The following is a 19,401-nucleotide window of genomic DNA, read 5'->3' on the forward strand; positions in this document are numbered from 1 at the left end:
GCCCAACTGCCGTCCAGTTTGGTGACATTCCAGCTGTTCCCCCACCCCATGATAACGGCCTGGCTCTTCCTAAATTCATAATTCATGACAGCCCATTCTACACATAACCTTTCTCCTCTGGCACCGGTCCTCCCAGCAGAGAGGGATCCTGCCCTTCCCTTCCCACTCTCCAGCATACAGACCAGTAGGAAGCAACAAGCGGGGGAAAAAAGCCTTCTGTATAAGGCCTATGAAAGGACCATGGGCCAGCCTCAGAATCTGCTGCCCCTACAAACCAGTATTCCTTAAATGATAGTTCCACATTTACTTAATAAGGAGGACTAATTTTCTAATTTTAAAAATTGTGTTCCTGCCAGATTCACATAAGTAAGTCATTCCCACCGGCGAAGGCAATGTCAACAATTTAAAATGAAAAATCAGTAAATTACCCTTCCAAAAATACCTTTCTGCCGTTCTGATTCCCAATTTTTTTCTTGCAATTTCCTGAACCACAGATGTTCTTGGGACTTACATACATAATCAATACATAAAATCAATCCTCAAGTCTCCATAATGTCTCTGTTCTATATGTTTGTTTTGTTTTGCAGGGTTACTATGAATGAAAAAGACAATTTCATGAATGCAGAAAATCTGGGGATCGTGTTTGGGCCCACTCTGATGAGGCCCCCTGAGGACAGCACCCTTACCACCCTGCATGATATGCGGTACCAAAAGCTGATTGTGCAGATTTTAATAGAAAACGAAGACGTTTTATTCTAATCCATCAGGGAAATGAGCTGAATGGCCCCAGCCCCATCCAAGTTGACAAAGCTAAAGGAATAAAAACATTTCTTACCACTTGATTTGTTTTCCAAGCAAGTGCTAGAATTTGCTGGACTGCAGAGGATCGCTGAGTGGGGTACTGTGTCTCATAGACATGCGCCACCTCCACGTGAGAACAAGGGTGAAGGTGAGGGAAGCCCCTCACCTTGGGTCTTTTGCTGTGCCTCCTATGTATGTCTGGTTTGCTGGAAGAGTGATTAATACATCTTTAATTTATTAAAAAACAATGTAGACCTTTAAACTTCAGTCTTATTGGTAATAAAAGGGAACTTAATTCATACAGGTACTTGATACAGTTATACATTTTCCACTTACAAAAAGAAGACAATTCTGTTAAATGAAACCTATATCGTAAAATGTATTTTTATTTTACCCACAAGAATGTTATTTTTAGCAAATAGAACTCAATGCAGTGCATTGGTTATTACCCTGTGTACCTTGTCCCTCATTTTGCTGTGACACCCTGAAAAAGTTGACCACAAATGCAGTATTATCTTGACATACCTCTGTCCTCCTCAGTGCTTTTCAATGAAATTTCACCTGCCCCTTGTGTTCCTGCTTTGGATAGTTTTTGCTCTTAAGCATTGGCATTCTTCTATTGTATGGTATATATTTATAGCAATTGTAGGATGGTCTGAAATGTCCACAAACTTTCTATTCATACAAATTTTGTGAATTCCCAAAGTATGCTTTGGAATTGGTCATAGTCTTTTCGTATCATGAGTGTGTATCCCAGAAGATACAGAATGCGGTCATTTTACCTGAAATTATTTGAGAACCCTGGATGTATCTGGTCTGTGTAAAAAGTTAGCACTTACCCTCTTTTCTTCCCGGCCAAGCCCTCTGAATTCATCTGTTAATATCAAATTGTATTTTTGCCACATTTCTGTATTGGTGAAAAGCGAATCTGCAGAATAATTGTCAGTGTTTTTCATTCTTGTTTTACAAACCTATTTTTTAAAGTGAGAATAAGGTTAGTTTTTACCAGATATTTGTTCCTCCTTGACAAAAGTAGCTCTGTGTGGATAATGTGATTTTATTACTACAGTTCCATTCACTTGGTTATATTTATCTTAGCATGAGCCTTTCACACCAAGATTTCTATATTTTGTAACATAGGTGAAATATTTAAAACATCAAAAACTGTAAATCTAGATTTTTAAAAAATCCAACTGCAATGTCTTCCTTTGACTGAGATGATTTGTGTAAACTCACCAGTCTTGCTTTGGAGTGAGCAGAAGAGAATGACTATTTTACGTGGAGCATCATTGTGTGACTGTTGACCTGGACAGTCCCAAGGGCTATGCAGATGGACTCCATTGGCACAGGGAGGTTTGACCTCTTCCCTGCTATTATCCCTCCTCCCAACTGCACAGATTTGTTTGTTGTAGTTTATGTACTTCTTGATACTGTCAAAAAATTATCTGGAAATGGTTTTATTTTGTGAAGTGAACAATACTTTGTAATTTATGATAGTGTAAATGGAAGGCAAAGCATCACATGTATTAAATTCTTCTGTCTATTATTCTGGAGTATGTGCAAGAAAGTGGTTTGGAGGGATGGGGTGGTGGATCATCAAAACATTGTTTCCAGATAGATAGACGTTGGCAGCAAATTTTCAATCATCACTGAAACACAATGAGAAAACAGCATCTCATCGAGTCCCCACTCCTTCTGCAAGCTTCCTTCTAGAGAGCCTCCTTCAAGATTAAGGCCCTGAGGCTCCACATTCACTTTCCATAAGCCCCACTGCATGGATGCATCATCACACAGAGGTGAACCGTTTAGGGCAAATCACCCTAGGCCACTTGGAGAGTAGCAGAACAAGAATTTTAAAGTCAGAAAGCCTTGAGTTTGATCCCAGATCCGTCCATTTAGTACTACCTGCATATAACCATGGGAAGTTTGCGGCTCTGAAAAACTGAAGATGATAATCTGATTGTGACACCTTAAATGAAATTTATGTTCTAGGGTAATTAGTAATAGTTATTTCTCATTATTACCATTTTAGAAGGGGAAAGGATATAACATGGAAGCAGGGATGGAAGAAGCATAAGAAAAGGATTTGTCACAGGTTCAATCCAAGTTCAAATAGCACTAAAGGATATAACAGGCCTCTATAATGGGTAATGAAGTTCACTTGACTCCTTTTCTCAAATGGGATCCCAACACTTGATCCCCTCTTCCTTTAGTCTGAAGCCAGCTCACCCACACCTGTCTTCCCCACCATCTGGCAGCCTGACATGGCTCCCCTTACCTGGCTTGAAATTCCTGCTGTTAGAATAACTCTGGTAGTTAGACCATCAAGGAGGCAGCACTGTTTCCAGAAACCCACTGTTCAATTGTCAACAACTGAGTTGTGGGAAGTGGGACAGGAGCAGGGTTGGTGGGAGAAAGAATGCAGTGGTGAGGATGGGAGGAGACCCCTTTTTCTTTCTTCCATTGACATAAATGGGCATTCCAGATGACCTGGTCTCCACAGCTTGGAAGGGCTGCTGCAGATGTCAAGGATAACAGCCTAGAAGGGAAGAGAGAGGAAGAGAGAAGGTTAAGGGAAGGACAGTGAAGAGAGCATTAGAAAGAAACATACCATATAGGTGAAGGATTGCCTGGGCTGTCCTGGCTCCTGTGAAAACCCAACTCAGTTTATAAATTGCCAAGTTTATCAATATCCAGTGTATAATCAGTCTTTTATTTTAAAAATATAACATTAACTTTTAACCAGTATGTATCAAGCATTTATTAATGAGCTAGACACTGAATATTTGGAGGCAAGGAAAAGGCTTATCGCCCTGGAAGAATTAAACAATAAAGTTAGTCTGGCTAGAGAGAGGAAACTGATCGTGTTAAGGGTTTTGGACTCTTAAGGGGAATGGGTACTACATATTTGTCTCCAGACACAGAATGTAGGAGGTACCAGCCATCAGGGCCATTTCCAAGGTCGGTGCTGTCTTTCTCTCTGCTCCACCATCCTAGGCTTATTGTTATTTCCCCTTGGGTTTTGGCTCACATAGTTATAAGGAGGCTACAAAGACCACCAAGTCAATGCCTTTCTCTTCTTGTGTGTCCCATTTAACAGTGAGGAAAACTTTCCTAGGAGTCCCCTGTATAGTAGACAGCGATACCTGACAGCAATTACTTAAGCATACCCTGAGAATGATGCTGTGTGGCAGACACGCCTGAATGTGTATTTGGACTTTTGAGGAACTGGGAGTGGCAAACCTGGAGATTACTTTCTCATCTATGAGGAACATCTGAGCCCCTGCCCTGTCCTATGGATCAAGACCCTTTGAGTTCAATGAAGGTTGCCAGCTGGAGGTTGTTAGGGGAAGGGTGCTAAGTGAAAATGCTCTATAAACTGCATGCTTTTTACAAGCAGCAGCGGTTCTCCCGCCCAGCCTGCCACCGCTAGAACATGTAGTCCTCCTGTCCAGCCTGCTGTCACTGGACCATGTGCTTCTCCTGTCCAGCCTGCCACCACTAGACCATGTGGTCCTCCTGTCCAGCCTGCTGCCACTGGACTGCTCTGTATATAAGTTTCCCACCAATAACACTCTGTCTTATTTACTGGCTCTGGTTCTTCTTTGGCCTCTTGAACCTGGTGCCATCCCTACTGAAGTTAATAGGGGTCCTGAATGACATTCCCCAACATACAATCCCTTACATTGGCCAGAACTGCATTGCACACATGTGGCTAAACCAGTCACTAGCAAGGGGAATGAGATCACCAGGATTAGTTTAGATCAGTGGTTCACAACATGAGATCCCTTGATCAGCAACAGCATGAACTGGGACTTGTTAAAAAGGCAAATTCTCTTGCCTGACTCACTGAATCCAGGGGAAGCATTTTGCGATCTTTTTCTTTTTCTTTCTTTTTTTTTTTCTTTTTTAACAAGTCTTTCAGGTAATTCCATTGATTGAGCAATCAGGACTTACACCTGACCTGGGGTTGGATCCAACTTACTCAAGGTGTTTGGATACCTGAAATGAACTAGGACTCATTAGCAAAGAAAGGGGCTTTGCAGCACTGTGAAGGTTGTTGAGATTCTCAGAAGTGGTAGAGAACTTTCCCCACCCATACACTCCTCCCTTCATGACCAAGATCTCCATGGGTCCCACCCCTATAACCATATTACCAACTCTGTCTCTAATGTAACACTGTCTAAACTATAAGCTTCATGAGGACTGGAATCCGATCTGCTTTGCTCACCATCCTACCCAATCCTTACCCAGCACTGTGCCAGCACACAGTAGCCAACCCCAAACTTTTATAAATTCATGGCTTGTTCCTTCTACAAATACTGCACTCAAATGTCCCATTTTTGTGTGGTAGTGGAGGGGAATAATTCGAGAAGCAGATTCTGAAAATGCACACTAACTCCTGTCTGTCGTTTGGAGCTAACATCTGAACTCTTTGGTTATTGAAGCTTTCTCCTTGACTTTCTCCTTAACTCGCTCTTCAGCATGTTCTTTCTCCTTTTCCCCAGAAGGAATGATTAAGCTTCAAAATAATTCAGTTTGAAGAATCTGAAGATCTAAGTCTCTAGTTCAATTGCAGGTTACATAGATAATGGTAGATTTGGCTAGAATCTAGTGCAATGTAGACACGAGGAGGTCAGGTGCTGGGTCCAGACAGCCTCCGGTTAAATCATAGCTCCATCTCTTTCTAATAGTGTGACTTATGGAAAGTTAATTTGCTTTTTAAGTCTCAGTTTTCTTGTCATTAAAATGAACTAATACCAGTTCCTATTCCATGGAGGCTTAAGGTACTCTGTGGACAGCACTCAGCATATTTGGAGAACAAAGTAGGTAAGCAAATGCTTTTCTAAAATATGCAACAACTTGGGGAAATGTTTGAGAATGCTTAACCATTAGTATCCCTTATTCACAGTGATAAGGCACCATCACTTACGGCTGTCTAGCAAATGAGAGAGTTTCATGAATGGTAACTATTACTACCCAATGAACTTTGGAAGTGAAGCCACACCTGTCCCATGCAGAGTGATATGGTGGAAAGAGTTCAGACGTTAGCCACAGCTCCAAACGATGGACAACAGTGAGTGTGCAGAAAGAACATGCTGAAGGGTGAGTTAAGGAGGCCTAGTTCCAAATGTTAGTAGCCTTGATCTGTGACTGAGCCAGGTCTTGTGGCTCTAAAGCCAGTGTTCCTGTGGATGCATATCAAGTGTTCCTGTGGAGCACTGGCTTTAGAGCCACAAGACCTGGCTCGGTCACAGATCAAGGCCCCACTCACCAACCTCACAGGTCTATCACTGAGGCCAGATGACATGCAGCAGGTGTGGAGGCTCCTTCACAAACCCTCATACCCCTCGGTACATCCTGTCCCGCATCCTCTGCTCAGGCTCCTCTGCCCAAACATGCAAGTCCCTGATGCATCCTCCAAGGCTGCTTCTCACCCTACTTTCTCCCTAGCCAATCACATTCACTCTGGCTTTGAATGCTATCTGTCAACAAATCCAAATTATCCTCAAGATTCAGTTTGCTACCTAATGCACTGTGACAAATCCCTTCTGCTTAAACCAGCTAGCATGTGATCTGTTGCTCATGGCCAAGGTCCCTGATGAACATGCCAATCCCTCTGCCACTCAGCTCTTTAAAAATCTTCACATCTGTCATACTTGCATGGCATTAAAACAATTTTAAAAATCAGAATAAAGGACTTGATCCCATTTATTCTTCCTCATTCCTTGGCACTTTTTATATTCTTACTGTGTATATTCAATCTATGCCATGTTTTATAGAAATGGTATCATACTCTATATTAACATTCTACAAATTATTTTTAATTCTCCATATGTTTTTGAAATGTATCCATGTTGATACTCATAGACCTACTTCATTCATTTTAGCTGTCCTAAAATATTTTAGTAAGTAATTTATCCCTCTGCTACTATTAGGTATTCAGTTTCCTTCTTTTCTACTGAAAACAGCATTTCCATGAATGTTTTTGTTGAAGTCTGCATGTGCTAGATTGGAATTGCTAGACTGTGAGGAATGCATATCAAAAGCTTTGCTAGATGCTCCCCAAAGTGACTGTGCCAATTTATACTCTCATCAGCAGTGTTTGAGGGTTCCTGTCTCTTTGTATCCTTATGAACACTTGGCATTACCCGACTTAAATATTTTGCTGCTCTGTTGGCATAAAATGACATCTTTTTGTTTTAATTTGCATTTCTTTGATTACCACTAAAGTTGAGCATCTTTTCTGGTTTAATGGCCACTTAACTGTCTCTTCTATGAACTGGCTATTCATAACTTTTACCATTTCTCTACTGAGTTTTTTCTCTACATCTACTGATTTGTTGGAGTTCTTTATAAATTCCAAACTGTTTCTTGATCAATCATGTGCATTGTATATATCTTCTCCCAATATAAAGGATCAATTTTTTTATAGTTTATGCTTTATGTTTCTTATCCTGACCTTTAAATCATAAAGGTATTTTTTTATATTTTTTGTAAAAATATTCAAGTTATGCTTTTCACATTGATGTCTGAAATTTTGGTGCAAAAGGTAGGAATCTATTTTTTTCCATGTGAATACCAAACTATCTTAGTGCAGCTCTGTTCAATAAATTATCTTAGTGCAATTTATTGAACAGAGCTGTGCTATCCAATACTGTAACTACTAGTCACATGTAAGCTTTTGAGCACTTGAAATGTGACTTGTCCAAATCCGGATGTACTGTGTGTATAATACATGCTGGATTTTCTTTTCTTTTTTTTTTTTTTTTTTTTTTTTGAGACAGAGTTGTGGCCCATGCCTGTAATCCCAACACTTTGGAAGGCCAAGGCAGGTGGATCACCTGAGGTCGGGAGTTCATGACCAGCCTGACCAACATGGAGAAACCCCGTCTCTACTAAAAATACAAAATTAGCCAGGTGTGGTGGCACATGCCTGTAATCCCAGCTACTCAGGAGGCTGAGGCAGGAGAATCACTTGAACCCAGGAGGCGGAGGTTGTGGTGAGCCGAGATCATGCCATTGCACTCCAGCCTGGGCAACAAGAGGAATACATGCTGAGACTTGGTACAGAATATGTCAATAATTTAATACTGATTACCTGTTTAAATAAGATTCTGGATATTTGGTGTTAAAATATATTATTAAAATTTATTTCACCTGTTTCTTTTTACTTTTTGAAATGTGGCTACTGGAAAATTTTAAGTTACAAATATGTAGACATACAAATACATTGTATTTCTATTGCACAGCTCTAGAATAGACCATCCTTTCTCCCAGAGGGAGAGGGGTCTCCTAATTTGTCATAATGGAATTTCTTTAATTGCATAGGTCTGTTTCTGGACTCTCTTTCTGATCTGTCATTTTATCTAGCTCTGTACCAATGCTACACTGTCTTTTAATTTTTATTACTTTATAATAAGTATTAAGATCTTATTCCCATTCTTGTTCCTCTTCCTCAAAATTGTCTTCGTTCTTATGTTTCACTCTCACATATGAATTCTAGGACCACCTAGTCTAGTCTTTCCTATCATGACATCCTAAGAAAACCTACTAGGATTTTGATAAGAATGGCATTTGATTTCTATTTTTAGAAAGAATAGACATCTCCCTTCACAAATATAATACAGCTCTCCTTTAATTTGGGTGTTTATGCCCTTCAATAAGATTTTATAATTTTCTACACAAAGTGTATGCCCATATTTTATAATATTTATTCCTAGATACTTTATAGTTTGTGTTGCTATTGTGAATAGATTGTTTCTCATATGCTTTATAATGGGTTATTACAAATATTAGGAACACTGCTTATTTATATAAATCTTATCTCTAACAACCTTGCTGAACTCTATTAGTTCTAAATAATCTTCTTGGGCTTTTTGTATAATCATATTGCCTGCAAATATGGACAACTTTGTCCCTTTCCAATTCTCATACTTGTTAAATATTTTATATTTTTAACTGACCCATACTAATTGTACATATTTATGGGGTACATAGTGATGTTTCAATACGTACAAAATATAGTGATCAACAGACCCACAGCTAGTATCACACTGAATGGGGAAAAACTAAAAGCCTTTCCTCTAAGATCTGGAACACAACGGGGATGCCCACTGTCACCATTGTTATTCAACATAGTACTAGAAGTCCCAGCTAGAGCAATCAAACAAGAGAAGGAAATAAAGGGCATCCAAATTGAAAAGGAAGAAGTCAAATTATCTTTATTTGTTGATGATATGATCTTATATTTGGAAAAACCTAAAGACTCCACAAGAAATCTATTAGAACTGATATATTCAGTAAAGTTGACAATAGCTAATATTTGGAAGCAACCTAATTGCCCATCAACGATGAATTGATAAAGAAAATGTGGTACATACACACAGTGGAATATTATTCAGTCATAAAAAAGAATGAGATCCAGTCATTTGAAACAACATGGATGGAACTGAAGATCATCGTATTAAGTAAAATAAGCCAGGCACAGAAAGACAAACCACATGGTCTCACTTTTTTGTGGGATCTAAAAATCAAATCAATTGAACTCATGGACACAGAGAGTAGAAGGATGGTTACCAGAAGCTGGGAAGGGTACTGGGGGACTGGAGAGGTAGGGATAGTTAATGGGTACCAAAAAAAGAAAGAATGAATAAGACCTACTATTGGATAGCACAATAGCATGATTATAGTCAATAACTTAATCGTATATTTTTAAATAACTTAAAGAATGTAATTGGATTGTCTGTAACTCAAAGGATAAATACCTGAGGGGGTGGATACCCCATTCTCTATGATGTGCTTATTTCACATTGCATGCCTGTATCAAAATATCTCTTTGCTGTTGAGATGTTAGGGTTCCTTATATATTCTGGATATTAATCCCCTGTTGGATGAACAGTTTACAAATATTTTCTCCCATTCTGTAGGTTGTCATACACTCGTTGACTGTTTCCTTTGCTGTACAGAAGCTTTTTAATGGACATAATCCCATTTGTTTTTGTTGCCTGTGCTTTTGATGTCTTACTCATAAAATATTTCCCAGAACAATATCCTGAAGAATTTCCCCATGTTTTCTTCTAGTAGTTTTATAGTTTTGGATCTTACATTTAGGTCTTTAATCTAGTTCGAGTTAATTTTGTATATGGCAAGAGGTGGGGGTCTAGTTTCATTCATCTGTATATAGATATCCAGTTTTACCAACACCATTTGTTGGAGACACTATTCTTCCCCCAAGAAATGTTCTTAGCACCTTTGTCAAAAATCAGTTTGCTATAGATATGTCCATTAATCTCTGGGTTCTCTGTTCTGTTCTGTTGGTCTATGTGTCTTTTATGCCAGTACCATGCTATTTTGATTACTATAGCTTTGTAGTATATTTTTAAGTCTGGTAGTGTGATACCACCAGCTTTGTTCTTTTTACTCAGAATTACTTTAGCTATTCCCCAAATAAAAGATCTAGAGTAACTGAATGGATTAAAAAACATGACCTAAATATATGCTGCCTATAAGAAATACACCTGTAAAGACACACATAGACTGAAAGTGAAAGGATGGGAAAATATATTATACACAAACAGAAACCAAAAGTGAGCAGGAGTAGCTATACTTAGATAAAATAGACTTTAAGCCAAAAGCTATTAAAAAAGCAAAAAAGGATATTATATAATAATAAAGGGATCAATTCGGCAAGAAATATAACAATTGAAAGTATATATACACCCAATACTGGAGCACCCAGGCATATAAAGCAAATATTATTAGATCTAAAAGGAGAGAAAGACCCCAATATAATAATAGCTGGGGACTTCAACACCCCACTCTCAGCACTGCACAGATAAGCTAGGCAGAAAATTGGCAAAGAAACATCGGAATTAAACTGCACCACAGAACAAATGGACCTAAGAACATTTCATCCAACAACTGCAGAATACACATTCCTTTTATCAGCACATGAAACATTCTGTAAGACTGACCATATGTTAGGACACAAAAGAAGTCTCAATAAATTTTTAAAAGTTGAAATCATATCAAATATCTGATGACAACAGAATAAAACTAGAACTCAATAACAAGAGAAACATTTGAAACTATACAAATAAGTGAAAATTAAACATGCTCCTGAGCAACCAATGGGTTAAAAAATTGGGAAGGAAATTTAAAAATTTCTTGAAACAAATAGAAATACAATATACCAAAACCTATGGGACACAGCAAAAGCAGTATTAAGAGGCAAGTTTATAGCAATAAATAACTACATCAAAAAAAAGTAGAAAGACTTCAAATAAATAAATTACACGTCTCAAGGAACTAGCAAACAAGAACAAAGTGAACCCAAAATTAGAAGGAAAGAACTAATAATGATCAGAGGATAAATAAATGGCATTGAGACTAAAAAAATACAAAAGATCAATGAAACAAAAAGTTGGTTTCTTGAAAAATGAAATCAACAAACTATTAGCTAGACTAACAAAGAAAAAAGAGAGAAGACACAAATAAATAAAATCAGAAATGAAAAAGGAGATGTCACAGTGGATACCACAGAAATACAAGGATCATTAGAGATGATTATGAACAACTATATACTAATAAATTTGAAAAGCTAGAAGAAATAGGAAAAATCCTAGACAATACAACCTACGAAGAGTGAACCAAGAAGAAATAGAAAACCTGAATAGACCAATAACAAGTAATGAGATTGAATCAGTAATAAAAATTGTCCCAACAAATAAAATCCCAGGACCACATGACTTCACTGCTGAATTCTACCAAGATTTTTAAAAAGAATAAAAAATCTTCTCAAACTGTTCCAAAAAGTTGAAGAGGAGGGAATTCTCCCTAACTCATTCTATAAGACCAGCATAACCGTGATAACAAAACCGGACAGGGACACAACAAAAAATTTATAGGCCAATATCCCTGATGAGAATAGATGCAAAAATCTTCAACGAAATACTAGCAAACAGAATCCAACAACACACAAAAAAGATAATACATCATGATCAAGTGGGATTTATCCTAGGGATGCAAGGATGGTTCAACAAACACAAATTAATAAATATGGTACATCACATCAACAGAAAGGACAAAAACCATACGATCATCTCAATAAATGCAGAAAAAGCATCTGATAAAATTCAACATTTCTTCATGATGAAAACTCTCAACAAAAAGGAAGTACTTCAACACAATAAAGGTCAGAGATGACAGATTTACAGCTAACAACATACTCAATGGGGGAAAGTGGAAAGCTTTTTCTCTAAGACCTGGAACAAGATAAGATGCCCACTCTCACCACTCTTATTCAATACAGTACTGGCAGTCCTATCCAGAGCCATGGGCAAGAGAAAGAAAAGGCATACGAACTGGAGTGGAGGAAGTCAAAATGTCTCTGTGGATGACACGATCTTGTGCACTGAAAAACCTAAACACTCTACCAAAAATCTCTTAGAACTGATAAGTAAATTCAGTAATGTTGCAGGATACAAATTAACTTATAAAAATCAGTAGCCTTTCTATACACAAAAGACAAACTAGCTAAAAAAGAAATCAAGAAGAAAATTCCATTTACGATAGCTACAAAAAAGTAAAATACATAGAAATAAATTTAACCAAGGAGGGAGAAGATCTCTACAAGGAAAGATACAAAACACTGATGAAATAAATCCAAGAGGATACAAACAAATGGCAATACATCTCATGGTCATGAATTAGAATAATTAATATTGTTAAAATGACCATACTGCCCAAAGCAATCTACAGATTCTATGCAATCCCTATCAGAATACCAGTGACATTCTTCACAGAAATTTTTAAAAATCCTAACATTCATATGGAACCAATTCTCATACTTTTTATTTCTTCTCTTCTTAATATAGTGGCTAGGACCGCTAGAGATGAAAGCAGCCATCCTCACCTTGTTTCTAACTTTAATGCGAATATAGCTTAAGTTTCACCATTAAACGTGATGTTTGTTGTAATTTCTACACTAATGATTCTCAAACATGGTGTATATCAGAATCACTTCAAGAACTAAAAAGAACACAGATGCCAGGTTTGTTGAAAAAAGAAAGGGCCTGGACCTTTGTATTTTTACCAAGCTTCTCAGGTGATTCTGTTACCCACCAAAGAAAGTTCCCTCCTAGTTCTAAAGAAATAATCTTTTTTAAAAAGCACACATGGGTGGTGTTTTATTAAATGGTTTTTTTCCTGAAATCTCTTAAGATGATCTTTAGGTCCTATTTTCTCTTTTACCCTGTTAAGCTGGTATGTTACATAAATAGATTTCTTCATGTTAAGCCACCATTGTGCTCCTAGGAAATTTTTAACCTGGTCACATGTAGTGTTTTTTTAATACGCTGCTTTAATATCTAGCGTGTTCTTCCTTTCTTTCCCTTCCTTTCTTTTTATCTTCCTTTCTTTCATTTTTTAGAATTTACATCAAGCTACACTTGGGAAAATGGCCTATAACTGTCTCTGAATAGCATCTATTCCATTTTTTCTCTCATAAGAGGAGTTGTATAGCTTTCTCTATTGTTCGTTTCTCTGAAACAGCTTTAATAAAATTGGTAAATTAGAATTAGGTTCAGCTGGAAATGGCAGAAAACCCAAATTGCAATAGATAAAACAAAATGGAAGTTGACGTCTCGCTCATATCAAATCCAGGTGGGTGGTGTTGGTCTGATATGGCAGCTGCATACTCATCAGGGACCCAGGCTCCTTCTGTCTGCTTGTTTGTTGCCCTGGAGATCTCCCACCTGTGGTTGCCTCACACAGCACTGCCTTCTCCTACAGGCTTCAAGAAACCATCTTCACAACACTGGCTTCCAAAAAACATGACCCTTGCCTACCACAACCAACATCTTTCTCTGCTAGAATTGCTGGACCTAGATTGGGTCCCTTTCACATCTAAGCAATCACCAGGTTCTACTCGGCCCACAGTAATGCATACACCTCTACCACACCATTGGTAGAGGGCAGCTCACTCCACCGCAGCCCTCTCTACTCACCCTACTAGTGTTGGGTAGCCCTTTACCTTTAACCCTTCTGGGCATGAGTCAGGTATCTCTGACTCCTTCCCTTCTCTTGCACACTATATGCAAAGCATCAGCAAAGCTTCTTGGCTTTACTTCAGAATATCTTCACAATCTTACCACTTGCCCCATCTCCACTGCCACTACTCTGGTCCAAGTCACCACTGTCTCTCACTGGACACCTATAACAGCCTCCTAACTCAGCTCCTTGCTTCTGCCCTTGCCTCTCTCCAACCCCACATCCCACCCCTAAGAGTCTATCCCAGCACAGCGAGTAGAGGGATCCTGTTAAAAGCTATCGTAAATGTCACTGCTATGCCTAAAAGTCTCCACTGGTTTCCCATCTTACTCAGAATAAGTCAATGTCTTTACAGTGGATGCCCCAGGCCTATGTACGTGACTTCTCTAGATCTCCATAAATTCCCCCCACCTCCTCTCATACTACTATGGCCTCGGCTCACTGTATTCCAGACTTGCTCAGGCCCTTTTGCTGTTCCTTCAACATGCAAGGCACACTCGAGGCCTGGGGGAGTTGGCCATTGCTGTTCCTTTTGCCTGGAACGCTCTTTCACCATTTATCTGAGTGGCTACTTCTCTTTCCCTCTTCAGGTGTGTGGAACTAAAGCTTGGACACACAGCAACATGCATCACCCAGTGCAGGCTAGAACTCATAGTGAAAGGGATCAGCAAAAACAGGGTCTCCTTCTCTGCATACCCAGTAGAGACGCATCCTAGGCAGAGGCCCAGATGGATACACCATTGGAGTTGGCTGCAGGACATGGACCTCCCCTGGGTTGCTCTCCTTTTTATAAGGCAAAGGTGAGAGTGGCTTTGCAGGAGAGAAATAAAAATTTTAGACCCAGGTGCCAAGTATTCTAAGCTTGGTTGCCACATGCTCAAGGAAAGTTCTACAAAATGCAGCTTGCCCAGCACTTATAATTCTTAGAGGCTCCTGATCCAGTGAGAAGCTGAGTCCAAGCACAGTCCCTCCCAATATGAGAAAGAGAGGGAGCCCTGGAGTCATCACTAGACAATTCTGTTTATTCCACTGGGGGTTGTTTGGAGTTTTTTTAACTTCATCGTTTGAAATAATTCAAACTTGGAAAAATGGTACAGAGTCCAGAGTAACCTTCACCCTGCTTCCCCAGTGGTGACATTTTGCATAATTATAGTACATTATCAACACCAGGAAATTGACCACTTCACAAGACTATAGACCTTACTCAGTTTTCACAAGGCCTTAAACCTATACCCACGTGTGTGTGTGTGTGTGTGTAGTTTTATGCAATTTCATCAAATGTATAGATTTATTCATCTACTACCACAATCAAGATATAATCCGTCCAGGCATTCTGGCTCACACCTCCAATCTCAGTGCTTTAGGAGGAGGCCAAGGCAGGAGGATCGCTTGAGCCCAGGAGTTAGAGACCAGCCTGGGCAACAGCAAGACCCCATCTCTACAAAAAAAAAAAAAAAAAAAAAAAAAAGTCAGGCATGGTAGTGCACACCTGTAGTCCCAGCTACTCAGGGGGCTGAGGTGGGAGGATCACTTGAGTCCAGGAGTTTGATGATGCAGTGAGCTATGATTGTGCCACTGCACTCTAGCCTCAATGTGGCACTGATTATCACAGGTGAGTCGATTGCTGGGGTCATGAGCCATGATCCAAGAAGCATGGCGTCGCCAAAGGTCAGCCTTAGGGTCATGAGTGCTTCCTCATGGAGCCAACCTGAATCCCGACCAGAAATGGGTTCTCTAGGAGGGATGCTCCTAGGAAATCTGGATCCTATGCATATAAAATCTATCACAACAACAGCACTCCTTCCTGCCCCCTCTTTGTATTCATATCCACCCACTGCTGTGCTCCCCATCCCTGTCCCCTAGCAACCACTAACATCTGTTCTCCAGACCTACAACTTTGTCATTTTGAGAATGTTATATAAATGGATTCAAACACTATGAAACCTCTCGAGACTGGCTCTTTTTCACTCAGCATAATTTTCTGGATATTCAGTCAAGCTGTGGCTTGCATCTAGAGTCTGTTCCTTTTTTATTGCTGAGACGTACTTCCCAGGATGGCAATATGACAGTTGGTTTCATCATCCCTTCACTGAAGGACCTCTGGATTGTTTCCAGTTTGGGGATATAATGAATAAAGGGACTATGAACATTCATGTACAGGTTTGTGTGTGCATCTCTGTATTAATCTGTTCTCACACTGCTATAAAGAAATACCTGAGATTGGGTAATTTATAAAGAAAAGAGGTTTAATTGGCTCACGGTTCCACAGGCTGTACAGAAAGCATGGCTGGGAAGGCCTCAGGAAACTTACAATCATGGCAGAAGGCAAAGGGGAAACAGGCATGTCTTACTCAGCCAGAGCAGGAGGTGGAGAAAGGAGGAGAGGTGCTATACACTTTTAAAAAGCCAGATCTTTTCCTCCTTCGTTCCAAGATGGCCGAATAGGAACAGCTCCAGACTGCAGCTCCCAGTGTGATCAATGCAGAAGACACTGATTTCTGCATTTCCAATGGAGGTATCTGGTTCTCACTGGGACTGGTTGGACAGTGGGTTCAGCCCACAGAGGGCAAGCCAAAGCAGGGCGGGCCATCACCTCACCCAGGAAACGCAACGGGTTGCAGGATTTCCCTTTCCTAGCCAAGGGAAGCCGTGACAGACTGTACCTGGAAAATGGGGACATTCCCACCCAAATACTGCGCTTTTCCAATGCTCTTAGCAAATGGCACACCAGGAGATAATATCCTGTGCCTGGCTTGGTGGGTCCCACACCCATGGAGCCTTGCTCACTGCTAGGGCAGCAGTCTGAGATCAACCTGCGAGGCAGCACCCTGGCAGGGGGAGGGGCGTCCACCATTGCTGAGGCTTGAGTAGGTAAACAAAGCAGCCAGGGAAGCTTCACCTGGGTGGAGCTCACCGCAGCTCTGCAAGGCCTGCTGCCTCTGTAGACCCAACCTCTGGGGGCAGGGCATAGCTGAACAAAAGGCAGCAGAAACTTCTACAGACTTAAACGTCCCTGTCTGACAGCTCTGAAGAAAGTGGTTCACCCAGCATGGCATTTGAGCAGACCTGCAGCTGAGGGACCTGACTCTTAGAAGGAAAACTAACAAACAGACACGAATAGCATGAACATCAACAAAAAGGACATCTACACCAAAATCCCATCTGTAGGTCACCAGCATCAAAGACCAAAGGTAGATAAAACCATGAAGATGGGGACAAACCAGAGCAGAAAAGCTGAAAATTCTAAAAACCAGAGTGCCTCTTCTCCTCCAAAAGATCTCAGCTCCTCGCCAGCAACAGAACAAAGCTGGACGGGGAGTGACTTTGATGAGCTGACAGAAGTAGGTTTCAGAAGATCGATAATAACAAACTTCTCTGAGCTAAAGAAGGATGTTCGAACCCATCGCAAGGAAGCTAAAAACCTTGAAAAAAGATTAGACAAATGGCTAACTAGAATAAACAGTGTAGAAAAGACCTTAAATGACCTGATGGAGCTGAAAACCATGGCACGAGAACTACATGACATATGCACAAGCTTCAATAGCCGATTCAATCAAATGGAAGAAAGGGTATCAGTGATTGAAGATCAAATTAATCAAATAAAGCTAGAGGAGAAGTTTAGAGAAAACAGAGTAAAAAGAAATGAACAAAGCCTCCAAGAAATATGGGACTACGTGAAAAGACCAAATCTAGGTCTGATTGGTGTACCTGAAAGTGATGGGGAGAATGGAGCTAAGTAGGAAAACACTCTTCAGGATATTATCCAGGTGAACTTCCCCACCCTAGCGAGGCAGGCCAACATTCAAACTCAGGAAAGACAGAGACCACCACAAAGATACTCCTCGAGAAGAGCAACCCCAAGACACATAATTGTCAGATTCGCCAAGGTTGAAATGAAGGAAAACGTGTTAAGGACAGCCAGAGAGAAAGGTTGGGTTACCCACAAAGAGAAGCCCATCAGACTAACAGCAGATCTCTCAGTAGAAACTCTACAAGCCAGAAGAGAGTGGGGGCCAATATTCAACATTCTTTTTTTTTTTCTATATTTTTCTTTTTTTAAATTATTATTATACTTTAAGTTTTAGGGTACATGTGCACAATGTGCAGGTTAGTTACATATGTATACATGTGCCATGCTGGGGTGCTGCACCCATTAACTCGTCATTTAGCATTAGGTATATCTCCTAATGCTATCCCTCCCCCCTCCCCCTATGCAACAACAGTCCCCAGAGTGTGATGTTCCCCTTCCTGTGTCCATGTGTTCTCATTGTTCAATTCCCATCTATGAGTGCAATAGCAAAGACTTGGAACTAACCCGAATGTCCAACAATGATAGACTGGATTAAGAAAATGTGGCACATATACACCATGGAATATTATGCAGCCATAAAAAATGATGAGTTCATGTCCTTTATAGGGACATGGATGAAATTGGACATAATCATTCTCAGTAAACATTCTTAAAGAAAAGAATTTTCAACCCAGAATTTCATATCCAACCAAACTAAGCTTCATAAGTGAAGGAGAAATAAAATCCCTTACAGACAAGCAAATGCTGAGAGATTTTGTCACCACCAGGCCTGCCTTACAAGAGCTCCTGAAGGAAGCATTAAACATGGAAAGGAACAACCAGTATCAGCCACTGCAAAAACATGCCAAACTGTAGAGACTGTCAATGCTAGGAAGAAACTGCATCAACTAATGGGCAAAATAACCAGCTAATATCATAATGACAGGATCAAATTCACACATAACAATATTAACCTTAAATGTAAATGGGCTAAATGCCCAATTAAAAGACACAGACTGCCAAATTCAACAAAGAGTCAAGATCCATTAGTGCGCTGTATTCAGGAGACACATCTCACGTGCAGAGACACACATAGGCTCAAAATAAAGGGATGGAGGAAGATCTACCAAGCAAATGGAAAGCAAAAAAGAAGCAGGGGTTGCAACCCTAGTCTCTGATAAAACAGATTTTAAACCAACAAAGATCAAAACAAAGAAGGCCATTACCTAATGGTAAAGGGATCAATTCAACAAGAGCTAACTATCCTAAATATATATGCACCTAATACAGCAGCACCCAGATTCATAAAGCAAGTCCTTAGACACCTACAAAGAAACTTAGACTCCCACGTAATAATAAAGGGAGACTTTAACACCCCACTGTCAATATTAGACAGATCAATGAGACAGAAGGTTAACAAGGATATCCAGGACTTGAACTCAGCTCTGCAACCAAGCAGACCTAATAGACATCTACAGAGCTCACCACCCCAAATCAACAGAATATACATTCTTCTCAGCACCACATCTCACTTATTCCAAAACTGACCACATAGTTGGAAGTAAAGCAATCCTTAGAAAATATAAAAGAACAGAAATCGCAACAAACTGTCTCTCAGACCACAGTGCAATCAAATTAGAACTCAGGATTAAGAAACTGACTCAAAACCACACAACTACATGGAAACTGAACAATCTGCTCCTGAATGACTACTGGGTACATAATGAAATGAAGGCAGAAATAAAGATCTTCTTTGA

At 39.9% G+C, this 19,401-nt stretch overlaps 1 protein-coding gene and 1 long non-coding RNA gene across 11 annotated transcripts in view; one reads left to right on the forward strand and one right to left on the reverse strand.

Annotated features, from left to right (window-relative positions):
• The window catches only part of CHN2 (chimerin 2), a 317,736-nt gene extending 315,389 nt beyond the window's left edge, over positions 1 to 2,347 (forward strand). For all 8 annotated transcript variants that reach the window (XM_016957223.4, XM_003318375.6, XM_009452832.4 and 5 more), the window contains one exon: positions 588 to 2,347. In XM_016957223.4, the coding sequence (XP_016812712.1) occupies positions 588 to 759 (172 nt within the window). In that variant the 3' untranslated portion in view covers positions 760 to 2,347. The remainder of the gene's footprint in view (positions 1 to 587) is intronic.
• LOC134810421 (uncharacterized) overlaps positions 926 to 19,401 on the reverse strand; it is a 74,651-nt gene continuing 56,175 nt past the window's right edge. For all 3 annotated transcript variants that reach the window (XR_010158375.1, XR_010158374.1, XR_010158373.1), the window contains exons 2-3: positions 3,080 to 3,340; positions 926 to 1,007 (exon numbers count right to left, since the gene is read on the reverse strand). This is a non-coding gene — a long non-coding RNA (uncharacterized LOC134810421). The remainder of the gene's footprint in view (positions 1,008 to 3,079; positions 3,341 to 19,401) is intronic.

This window comes from Pan troglodytes, chromosome 6 (assembly GCF_028858775.2).
Source record: "Pan troglodytes isolate AG18354 chromosome 6, NHGRI_mPanTro3-v2.0_pri, whole genome shotgun sequence".
Taxonomy (NCBI): domain Eukaryota; kingdom Metazoa; phylum Chordata; class Mammalia; order Primates; family Hominidae; genus Pan; species Pan troglodytes.